At 44.2% G+C, this 11,972-nt stretch overlaps 1 protein-coding gene and 1 long non-coding RNA gene across 4 annotated transcripts in view; one reads left to right on the top strand and one right to left on the bottom strand.

The window, feature by feature from the left end:
- Positions 1–11,972, top strand: part of fras1 (Fraser extracellular matrix complex subunit 1) — a 518,421-nt gene that overhangs the window by 451,366 nt on the left and 55,083 nt on the right. For all 3 annotated transcript variants that reach the window (XM_073065197.1, XM_073065198.1, XM_073065199.1), the window contains exons 56-58: positions 1,228–1,375; positions 2,603–2,808; positions 11,064–11,220. In XM_073065197.1, the coding sequence (XP_072921298.1) occupies positions 1,228–1,375; positions 2,603–2,808; positions 11,064–11,220 (511 nt within the window). The remainder of the gene's footprint in view (positions 1–1,227; positions 1,376–2,602; positions 2,809–11,063; positions 11,221–11,972) is intronic.
- Positions 1–11,972, bottom strand: part of LOC140738095 (uncharacterized) — a 90,191-nt gene that overhangs the window by 20,549 nt on the left and 57,670 nt on the right. The gene's annotated exons all lie outside the window — the stretch shown is intronic.

The following is an 11,972-nucleotide window of genomic DNA, read 5'->3' on the forward strand; positions in this document are numbered from 1 at the left end:
GCTCTGATATTTTCCCTGATTAGTAGTGCAACTCGCCTACCATTTTTACCACTTTCTAACTTTCCTAAAACATTGAAACCCTGGGACATTAAGCACCCATTCAGCTAAGTCCCTGTAATGGCCACAACGTTTTAGTTCCAGTACTGATCCATGCTCTAAGCTCATTACTTTTACCCATAATACTCCTAGCATTAAATACATGCACTCAAACTATCCATCCCATTGTATCCATTACCTTGTCCTGCCTGGTTTTACTGGCCCTGATATTCTCCTTCGTCTTCATCCCTCCACTTTCTGACCTGGTGCTCTGATGGCCATTCTCCTACCGAACTATTTTAAATCCTAAGTAGCACGAGCAAGCCTCACGGGCAGGGCACTGATTCCCCTCCAGTTCAGCTGCAACCCATCCCTCAGGTACAGGTCACCCCTGCCCCAGAAGAGATCCCAGTAATCCAAGAAACTGAAACCCTGCCCCCTTCAACATTTCCTCAGCCACTCGTTCATCTGTACTGTCATCCTTTTCCAGCCCTGACTAGCACGTGGCACTGGGAGCAATTCAGAAGTTACTACCTTGGAGGTACTGCTCTTCAACCTCATCCCTAACTCCCTATACTCACTATGCAGGACCTCTTCCCCCTTTCTATCCATGTCATTGATGCACCATAACCTTCGGTGATCATCCTACCTCTTGAGAATATTCTGCAGCAGCTCTGAAACGTGCTGGACCCTAGCACCCGGGAGACACACACCATCCTGGCGTTGCTTTCACGGCCACAGAATCTCTTGTCCGTCCCCCTGACTACTGAGCCTCCTATCGCTAACACTCTGCCTGTCTTTACCCTTCCCTGCTGAGCCTCAGTGCCACTGGCATGGCCGCTGCTGCTGTGGGCTAACGACCTTCTGCACACTACCTCCCCGCAGTATCCAAAGGGGTATGTACACTTGTCACTGAGGGAAATAGCCACAGGGGAACCCTGCACTGACTGCTTACTCCCCTCACTTCTCCTGGTGGTCACCTGTCTTCTTTATGTATTGCGGGTGTGACTGCTTTAGTAAATGTTTCATCTGTGAGGTTTTCATGATGGTCCTGAGTGCATCCAACCACAGTTCCATGGAGTGAATCCAAATTGGTGATTGCTAGTGAATGGTAAACCGTTGCTCTAATCAGCTTAGCCATCTGACGGGCAAGGCTCGTCAATCCTCATGCTGTAACTTTTGTCCTTACAGACTTGTATTTTAACTATTCTGGATGATGTGCAGAATCCTATCATTGAAGGGAATGAAACTTTCATTGTATTCCTGAGCTCAGCGCAAGGAGCAGAACTGACCAAACCATACCAAGCCATCATTGCAATCAATGACACCTATCAGGACGGTAGGTTGTAGTAATGACAATTCATGCAGAATGTTTCTGTGTATCTAATAATTATACTTTGCACACATATAAGGAAGTCTTTTGAGTTAGATTTGTTTAACTGATGTTTCATTGCTCTTGACTTGTGTTCAATTCTTAATTATTGATGCAGTAGTTGTCCTTGTTCCTTTTCGTGCCTTGTGGCACATCGGGTGGCACTTTTGTTGTTTCTGTAGCAATTAACTGTTTTCACAAGGCTGAGTTGCTAGCTTGAAGCTCAACCCAGCACGGATGGAAAGCATGGAAGGGACTGGCTGGATTCAAACTCAGCACCGTTTGCCTTGAAATCTGGTGCTTAAGCCACTATGCCAGCAGCCAGCTTAATGCAGTAGATCAAGATGCAATTAAACTGAGTGAAAAGAATGTTGTTATTGGGAATTTATTTCATTTATTTAAAGATGCAGCACAGACCAAAGAAGCCACGCTGCCTAATTGCACCCATGTGACCAATTAACCTACTAACCTGTATGTCTTTGGAGTGTATCGTGACATAAATTTTATTTCTGCAAAACTGATCCTTGTGTATTTTGTTGTGAACCAATGTTAGGTTTGTTGTGGGAAAAGCACCAGATTCAATTAACATGTCCAATGAAACTGAGTTATCTACATTTGGAATTTTCCATAAACGAGTAAAAGGAAACAGAAGAAACAGTTGACTAACCTTGGTTTTTATTTGCGTAGTCATTTCCATTCCCTACACTTCAGTCAAGTGCATTTCCTTAAGATAGAAAGCAAGACTTTCTCCTTTTTTGACCTTGTACAAGAGTTTAGCTTTATCCTCATAGATTCTATGGAAAACACGTACTGAGCAGAAGCTTGAAAGTGTTGTGATGATTCTAAAATAGCAACCTCTCTCTTCTCAAGCTACATAAACTCGAAGGTATGGTATACCATAATGAGGTGAATAGCATTTTAAAGTTTAATAAAAAAAACTAATGTAGATGCTAGAAATGCTGAAAACAGCAGATGGTTATGCATTAGTGACTAGAAATGTTCATATTTCAGATGCGGAATCAACACTTGCACAAAGGACAACACTTGTATAAAAATGTATTGTTGCATTTTATGCTCTGAGTTAAGAATTCATCTGTGAGCTGGGTGGGGTTAGATTCAATAAAAGTCATGTTAAGAAGAAAGTGTTTTTTCCAATAATTAAAAAAGAATGTTAAATCTTTATGCATGTTTCAGTCCCGAGCATGCAGTTTGTTAAGGATGTCTACAGAGTAAAGGAAAAAGACGATGAGCTGAATGTTCCCATAATCCGAACGGGTGATCTCAGCTACGAATCCTCTGTGAGATGTTATACACAGCAGCTGACTGCAACACTAATGGAGGACTTTGAAGAAAGAAGAAATTCAGACGAATCACGCCTTACATTCCAGAAAGGAGAAAAGGTAAACCTCACTATGGCACATATATAGATTCATTTTCCACTTTCTTGTAATTTCCTTCAACTTAGTGGGAAATGTAACTATTGTATTAATAACACCATACTCCAGGATAATGCCGGGGAAGCAATATTTCTAGTGCTGCTCAATAACATCATTGTTCATTGTAAATATTTATTACCTAACCCAGTTATCCAGGTGAAGATGGTTCTGGACTGGGTTCTTGAACTGGTTAAGATGTCTCACAAAGCTATTGGACTTTGACCCAGTTACCATTAGAGACTACTGGTATATTTCCTAGACATGATGATTGTGACAGGGAGGGAGCTCTTACTGTTCTTGGGAGCCAGAAGGAGCAGGATACTCTGACCCCACAGAATTCTAATAGGTCTCTGCCTCATGAATGTGTTTGAGATATATGCAGCCCCAGGAGAAAGCTTCTTGAAAGCAATAATCTTGTTCAAATTTGTAATGCATAGGAATGAAAGCACTGTTACTGTTTTAACTGTACGTAACAGTATTTTTTTATTTGGACTGAAACAATAACATTAGTGTAAAGATTTAAATAGACCCTAAGATATAGCAGCAGAATTAGGCCATTTAGCCCATTGCATCTGCTATGCCATTCAATCATAGTGAATTTTTTTCAACCCCATTCTTCCACTTTCTCTCTGTAACCTTTAACCCCCTTACCAATCAAGAACTTATCAATCTTTGCTTCAATACACCTATTGACTTGGCTCCACAGTCCTCTGTGACAACAAATTCTACAGGTTCAGTACCCCCTGAAGAAATTCCTCCTTATCTCATTTTACTTCTGAGGCTATGCCCTTGGATCTTGGACTTTTCCACTCATGGAAACATTGTCTCTATAACCACTCCATCCAGGTCCTTTAGTATCAAGTAGATTTCAGAGTCCCTCTCCCCCCTCCCCCCACCCTCTTCTGATCTCTTATCAATTACTGGCCCAAGGACATGTTAAACTTTCAATTCCTGTTAAATTAAGTTATATTTGGTTTGGAAGGAGTTGTAACTTAATCGCTTTCAGTAAAGGAAGCCATTTTACAAGGTGGAACATTCTAGATCTCAATAATGGATTAAGAACTCTTTACTATGATTCTTGCTACATGTAACAAAATATTTTAGACAAATTGATGAGAAGCTGGTCCATATATTTAAAGTTCAAGGTTAAAGTGAATTTATAATCAAAGTACGTATATGTCACCAAGTACAACTCTGAGGTTTGTTTTCTTGCGGGCATACTCAGTAAATACAAGAAACATCGAAGAATCAATGAAAGACCCAAACAGGATGGACAAAAAAAAACAATGTGCAAAAAAAACAACAAACTGTGCAAATATAAAAGAAAGAAAATGAATAATAATAAGAATAACAACACGAGTGAATCTGCAGATGCTGGAAATAATAAGAATAATAAGCATTAGAGAAAGAGTCCTTGAAAATGAGTCCACAGGCTGTGTGAACAGTTCAGTGATGGGGCAAGTGAGCCTGTTCCAGAGCCTGATGGTTGAAGGAGAATAACTGTTCCTGAACTTGGTGGTGTGAATCCTGAGGCTCCTGTACCACCACCTTGAAGGCAGCAATGAGAAGACGCATTGGCTTGGGTGATGGAGGCCCTTGATGGATGCTGGTTTCCTAGGAGGATGCTTCATGTAGGTGTGCTCAACGGTGGGGAGGGTTTTATCCGTGAAGGACTGGGCTATATCCACTACTTTTTGTGGGATTTTCTATCCAAGGGCACTGGTGCTTCCATACCAGGCGTGTTGCAACTAATCGATATACTATCCACTATACAGCTATAGAAGTTTGTCAAAGTTTTAGCTGTCGTGCCGAATCTTCACAAACTTCTAAGAAAGTAAAGGTGTAATGGAAACAGAGGCTCCAAGTACCAACTACTGGTAGACAAACAGTCATGTGAGACTCCAGGCACAGCCTGGATTGACTACCAGGAAGCATACGACGCAGTGCCCCACGCATGGATCCTAGAATGCCTGTCTCTGTGCAAGGTCAACAAGACACTAAGGACCTTTATTACAGACTCAATGGGCTGTTGTAGATGTTAACTCAAAGCCAATAGCACAAGTAACCATCAGATGTGGAACATACCAGGGTGATGCACTCTCCCCACTGCTGACTGTACAGGATTGAACCCCCTCAGCCAGATCATCTCAGAGAGTGGATATGGGTACAGGTTCAAGTGTGGAGTGACCATCAACCACATGGATGACATCAAGCTATATGCCAGAAATGAAAGCGACATTGACCCACTAATCCACCTGATACAGCAGAGACATCAGGGTGTCATTTGGACTGGAAAAGTGCAGCCGATGGTAATGAAAAGAGGCAAACTCATCAAGACTAAAGGAGTTGAATTACCTGAAGGGCATGCCGCAGATGTAGAGGGCAGCTACAAATACCTGGGAATCCTGCAGGCACATGGAGGCCAAAGTGAGGGCACAGGGCTGAAACATCCAAGTACCTCTAAAGAGTGAGACGGGTCCTAAAAAGCCAGCTGAATGGGAAGAACAAGATCAGAGCCATCAGCACGTTCATCCTACCAGTCATCAGGTACCCAGCTGCAATAGTGTACTGGCCAAGGAACAAACCAGAAGCTGCTGACATCAAGACCTGGAAACTATTAACAATACATGGAGGATTCCTTCAGAGTCCAACATTAAGCGACTGTACACCCGCCAGAATAAAGTAGGGTGGGGCCTTGGAAGTGTCAAGGCCACAGTCCTGGAAGAAATGCAAAACATCCATGAGTATGTCAGGAAGTTGGCCCAAAAGTTCAATCTGCTAGGAGAATACCTCAGACAGCAGGCAGGGGACATGGAAATGGAAGTGGGTGAAACAGGGCCAGAGGATCAGAGGCCATGGCAGGACAAACCACTACACTGGATGTACCATCACCAGATATCAGAGGTGGATGATATAAGGAAGTCCTACCAGTTCTGGAAAAGACAGGGCTGAGGGACAGCACAGAGGCTCTGCTCATGGCTGCTCAAGAACAGGCACTGAGCAGAAGAGCAACAGGAGCAGGGTCTATCACACCAGAGCAGACCCGGATGCTGACTGCAAGGAATCCACTGAACCATCCAGCAGGGTACAAGATGCAGGCAGGGACAGCACACACTGAATGGCACAACCAAGTCGCAGGAATTGTGTACAGGCACGTCTGCGCTGAGTATGAATTGGACTCTCCCAAGTCCAAAAGGGAAACACCCGAGAAGGTATTGGAGACTGATAGAGTTAAGATCCTGTGGGACTTTCAAATACAGACTGATAGCAGGCACTGGCCAACCAACCAGACATAGTAAAAGAAGAAATAGATGTGGCAATCCTGAATGACAGTAACATCAGGAAGAAAGAATGAGAAGCTGGAGAAATACCAGGGGTTGAAAGAGCAGATAGAAAAGATGAGCAGTGTTAAAGCCAGAGTAATCTTAGTGGTGATAGGAACACTTGGAGCTGTGACACCTGGACTGGGAGAATGGCACCAACAAATTCCAGGTGCAACGTTTGAGACCTCGGTCCAGAAGAACGCACAATCAGGAACAGCAAGGATACTGCGCTGAACCCTCAAGCTCCCAGGCCTCTGGTAGAGGATCCAAGATTGAGGGAAGAGTACACTTACACACCACCCATAAGGGGAGAGAATATTTCTTTTTTTAAATCCAATAGCTTTGTGGAAGCATCTTAACCACATGCTCTGCGGCAATTCAAGAAGCCAGTTCAGAACCATCTTCTCCAGGATAATTGGGTTAGGTAGTAAATACTTACATGACCAATGATGTCCAGATTTTGTTACTGAATAACAGACCAGAACAGACACCCTCCCCCCACCCCCCCCCCCATACCAGACAGTGATGCAGCCAGTTAGAATGCTCTCCATGATACATCTATAGAAACTTGTGAGAGTCTCTTCAAACTCCAATATAATCACTCTTGTAACACGAGTGAATCTGCAGATGCTGGAAATAAATAAAAACACAAAATGCTGGCAGAACTCAGCAGGCCAGACAACATCTATGGGAGGAGGTAGTGACGACGTTTCGGGCCAAAACCCTCCTGATGAAGGGTTTCGGTCCGAAACGTCGTCACTACCTCCTCCCATAGATGCTGTCTGGCCTGCTAAGTTCTGCCAGCATTTTGTGTTTTTATAATCACGCTTGTGCCTTCTTTGTAATTGCATTAATATGTTGGGCCCAGGATACATCCTCCGACATGTTGACACCTAGGAACTTGAAATTGCTCACTCTTTCCCTCTGATCTCTGTGAGGACTTGTCTTACCCTTTCTGAAATCCACAGTCAGTAATTTGGTCTTTCTGAAGTTGTTGCTGTGACACCACTCAACTAGCTGGTGTGTCTTGGTCCTCTATGTCCTCTCGTCACTATCTGAAATTCTGCAACAATTGTTGTGTCGCCAGCAAATTTATTGATGGCATTTGAACTGTGCCCAGCGACACAGTTATGTGTAAAGAGAGAGTAGAACAGTGAGCTAAGCATGCATCCTTGAGGTGTGTTAGTGTTGAATATCAGTGAGGTGCAGATATTATTTCTGATCCACACTGGCTCTGGTCTTCTGGCGAGGAAGCTGAGGATCAGTTGCAGAGAGGTACAGAGGCCCAGATTTTGAAGTTTTTGATAGGACCTGTAGAAATGATTGTATTAAACATTGAGCTGTAATCAGTAAACAGCAGCCTGACATTATGATGTGCTGTGGACCAATTGTGCTGGATCCAAGTCAGTTCTCTGGAAGCAGTTGATATGTTTCATCACCGACCTCTCAATCACTGGATGTAAGTGATACTGGGTGATCATCATTGAGGCAGGTCACTACGTTCTTAGGCACCGGTAGAATTGAAGCAGTTGGGTACCTCAGACTACTGAAGCGATAGGTTCAAGATATTGGTGAACTCTCCAGCCAGTTGATCAGTTCTTGTATTTGGCCAAATACCCCATCTGGGCTTTCACCTTCCTGAAAGAAGCTGTCACATCAGCCTCAGAGACTGAAATCTCAGGGTCACTGGGGTTTGTGAGAGTTCATTAAGGTGTTTCCAAGTTTTGATGGTCAAAGTGAGCATAGAAGGCATTGAGCTCATCTGGGAGCGAAGCCTTGTTGTCACTTGGGTGATGGCATTCAAACCTGCCTATGGAAGTCCTTACAGGGAAGGACCCACTTTCATCCCTCTGGCAGCACGAGAACTGAGTAAAATTATCCTGCTCGTTATCCCGAGAGTTATACGTTTATCGAAGTGAAAATAAAACCAAAGAGCTATTTTTGAAACAGTCATCAAATCAAAGAACTGAAATGCTATTTAGATTGTAACAACCCCTGACACATGCCCACCCCGAGTTATCTTTCACGCTCTGGTGATTGCCATTTTACTTTGAGCTGCAGACAGGCTCCAGCAGACCTGCAGAGGTCTGAGTTGCACAACACCTCAGTCATCCGTGTGTTACATGATCTACTTCAAGCTCAAACATGCTCTTCGCATAATACATCTAAATATTGGAAAAATACCTTTTTTTTAAAAAAACAGTGATAAAGATGTAAACCGGAATTTCAAAAAGCTGTGAAATAATTCTGATATGTCAAATAAACTACTTGGGTAGAAATTACAAAATTGGGAAAAATTACCTCTTTTTAAAAAAAAATGCTTAAGATGTCTTCCAATGTCTGTGACCAGCAGATGTTCCAGTTACCATGGCATTGCCACTGGGATCTGAAAGATCTCTGCATAGCAGGCATGATCTAGTAGTCTGCCACAGAAGTAAAGAGAAACACATACGGGTGAGTGTTTAGGACAAGAGGTACATAGAAGACATAGAAAAAACATACAGCACAACACAGGCCCTTCGGCCCACAAAGTTGTGCCAAACATGTCCCTACCTTAGAAATTACTAGGCTTACCTATAGCCCTCTATTTTTCTAAGCTCCATGTACCTATCCAAAAGTCTCTTAAAAGACCCTATCGTATCTGCCTCCACCACCGTTGCCGGAAGCCCATTCCACACACTCACCACTCTCTGAGTGAAAAACATACCCCTGCCATCTCCTCTGTACCTACTCCCCAGCACCTTAAACCTGTGTCCTCCTGTGGCAACCATTTCAGCCCTGGGAAAAAGCCTCTGACTATCCACACGATCAATGCCTCTCATCATCTTATACAAATTTATTAGGTCACTTCTCATCCTCCTTCACTCCAAGGGAAAAAGGCGGAGTTCACTCAACTTGTTTCAGTACACGTGTCCTCAGTACAGGTAGTTACACTCTTTCCTCCCCCCATGTTGATGCAGTGAATCCCGAGGTCAGCATACTATAGACAGTGTAATGTGTATCTCTGCTGTCAGGAAGAACTGTAGATCCAGCAAAGATGTTTCACCATGCCTTCAACCTGAGCCTGAGTCTCCAGAGGGTTCCTGTGCTGTGGAAGACGTCCTGCCTCGTTCCTGTACCGAAGACACCGCGCTCCAGTGGCTCCAATGACTACAGACCGGTGGCATTGACCTCCCACATCATGAAGACTCTGGAGAGACTTGTTCTAGACCAGCTCCGGCCTATGGTTAGGCCACACTTAGACCCCCTCCAGTTCGCCTACCAGCCCCGACTAGGAGTTGAGGATGCCATCGTCTACCTGCTGAACCGTGTCTACGCCCACCTGGAGAAGCCGGCGAGCACTGTGAGGGTCACGTTTTTGACTTCTCCAGTGCGTTCAACACCATCCACCCTGCTCTGCTGGGTGAGAAGCTGACAGTGATGCAGGTGGATGCTTCCCTGGTGTCATGGATTATTGATTACCTGACTGGCAGACCACAGTACGTGCGCTTGTAACACTGTGTGTCAGACAGAGTGGTCAGCAGCACTGGGGCTCTACACGGGACTGTCCTGTCTCCCTTTCTCTTCACCATCTACACCTCAGACTTCAACTACAACACAGAGTCTTGCCATCTTCAGAAGTTTTCTGATGACTCTGCCATAGTTGGGTGCATCAGCAAGGGAGATGAGGCGGAGTACAGGGCTATGGTGGGAAACTTTGTCACATGGTGTGAGCTTAATGTGAAAAAGACTAAGGAGCTGGTGGTGGACCTGAGGAGGGCTAAGGCATCGGTGACCCCTGTCTCCATCCAAGGGGTCAGTGTGGACATGGTGGAGGATTACAAATACCTGGGGATACGAATTGACAATAAACTGGACTGGTCCAAGAACACTGAGGCTGTCTACAAGAAGGGTCAGAGCCGTCTCTACTTCCTGAGGAGACTGAGGTCCTTTTAACATCTGCCGGACGATGCTGAGGATGTTCTACGAGCCTGTGGTGGCCAATGCTATCATGTTTGCTCTTGTGTGCTGGGGCAGCAGGCTGAGGGTAGCAGACACCAACAGAATCAACAAACTCATTCGTAAGGCCAGTGATGTTGTGGGGGTGGAACTGGACTCTCTGACGGTGGTGTCTGAAAAGAGGATGCTGACCAAGTTGAATGCCATCTTGGACAATGACTCCCATCCACTCCATAATGTACTGGTTAGGCACAGGAGTACGTTCAGACAGAGACTCATTCCACCGAGATGCAACACTGAGCGTCATAGGAAGTCATTCCTGCTTGTGGCCATCAAACTTTACAACTCCTCCCTCAGCTGCTCCTGGACTTATTTCCACTTGGAATAATTTACTTATTATTATTTAATTATTTGTGGTTTTATATTGGTATATTTCTACACTATTCTTGGTTGGTGCGACTGTAACAAAACCCAGTTTCCCTCAGGATCAATAAAGTACGTCTGTCTGTCTGTCTGTCTTGAAATATGCAGGGATTTAAAATCTCTACAATAGCTTTAATATTTATTTAAGAATCAGCCATCTCAATGTGGACTTTTGGTTATGCTTCCTGGCCAAATTACCTTTGCTATTTGTTTTACTGATACATGCCCAAAACAGATCCAACTTGGATCTAAGGCTCCAATTTGTATTGGTAAAGTGGAGCTGAGTCACATGTTGGCAACATCATTGTCACTGGAAAAAGCATCATTCATACCATGGTGAATTGCAACAGCAAGAGATTCAATAGCAAGTGGTTGCTATCACCTTAAAACAACCATAAAGTAACTTCCATGCACAATGTTTGTATGTAAAGTGGGCACAAATGGGTCCAGTTTGGGGGATGGGGGCAGTGGTCTCATCTCTCCTTGAGAGCAGCACACTCCTTTGGTCTAATATCTACCTTTAATAAAATATAGGTGAAGAACTGCACAGTGTTGATAAATGATGATACCGTCTTTGAGCCAGAGGAGAAGTTCCAGCTTCACCTGGGCCATCCCATGGGCAATCACTGGAGTGGAGCCAAAGTTGGGAAAAATAATGTGGCCACTATAACTATCTCAAATGATGAAGATGGTAAGCTGCCTTGTTTTTCAAACATCTTTCAATGGGTTGTGCCTTAACAAATCTTGGAATAATTCATAAATAAAAGATATGTACAGATTCATGATTCTAAAGGCTGATTGATATTTGTGCGTCACATCTACGCCGTAGATACTGCGCACCCTATGCCATAGGGTGTCATGCACCTCCCCAAAAGATTAACTCACATGTAGCGGTGACGCAGACTGCAAGAACTGTGATTGGTCCGCTTGGTAGCATCGTATTTCCTCCTACGCATTTCCGGTTGCTTCCTCTCCACCATGTTTGTACACCGATGCGAAACAGATGAATCAAATCGTCAATTTACCTGCCAACATGCGAAAATGTTTGAATTGCATTTCCTCGTCCATGTCTCCCATGAAGAAACTCAACACAGTGGCATAGAAACCCCACTGCCAACTAGCGTTTTGGCGCACACCAACACATGCTCACAATGGCATAGAGCGACGCAGAAGTGAAAATCAGGGTTGCGGCGTAGCCCGTACGCACAAGTATAAATCAGCCTTAATGCAGTGCTTCTGGGAGGTGAGGAATGGCACACAGCTCAGGTGGAGTGTGACACATAACAGAGGTGAGAGGTGACATGTATCTGTTACGTGAAGGGTGACCCCTAACTGAGGTGGGGACTGGAAGGGCAACTGTCACACCCTCCACCCCAAAAATGACAACTGGAGGCCAGGGATATTTTTAAATCCTTCTCCATATACTGTACCCAAATCTTCTTG

The sequence above is a fragment of the Hemitrygon akajei genome, chromosome 13, assembly GCF_048418815.1.
Source record: "Hemitrygon akajei chromosome 13, sHemAka1.3, whole genome shotgun sequence".
Lineage (NCBI taxonomy): Eukaryota > Metazoa > Chordata > Chondrichthyes > Myliobatiformes > Dasyatidae > Hemitrygon > Hemitrygon akajei.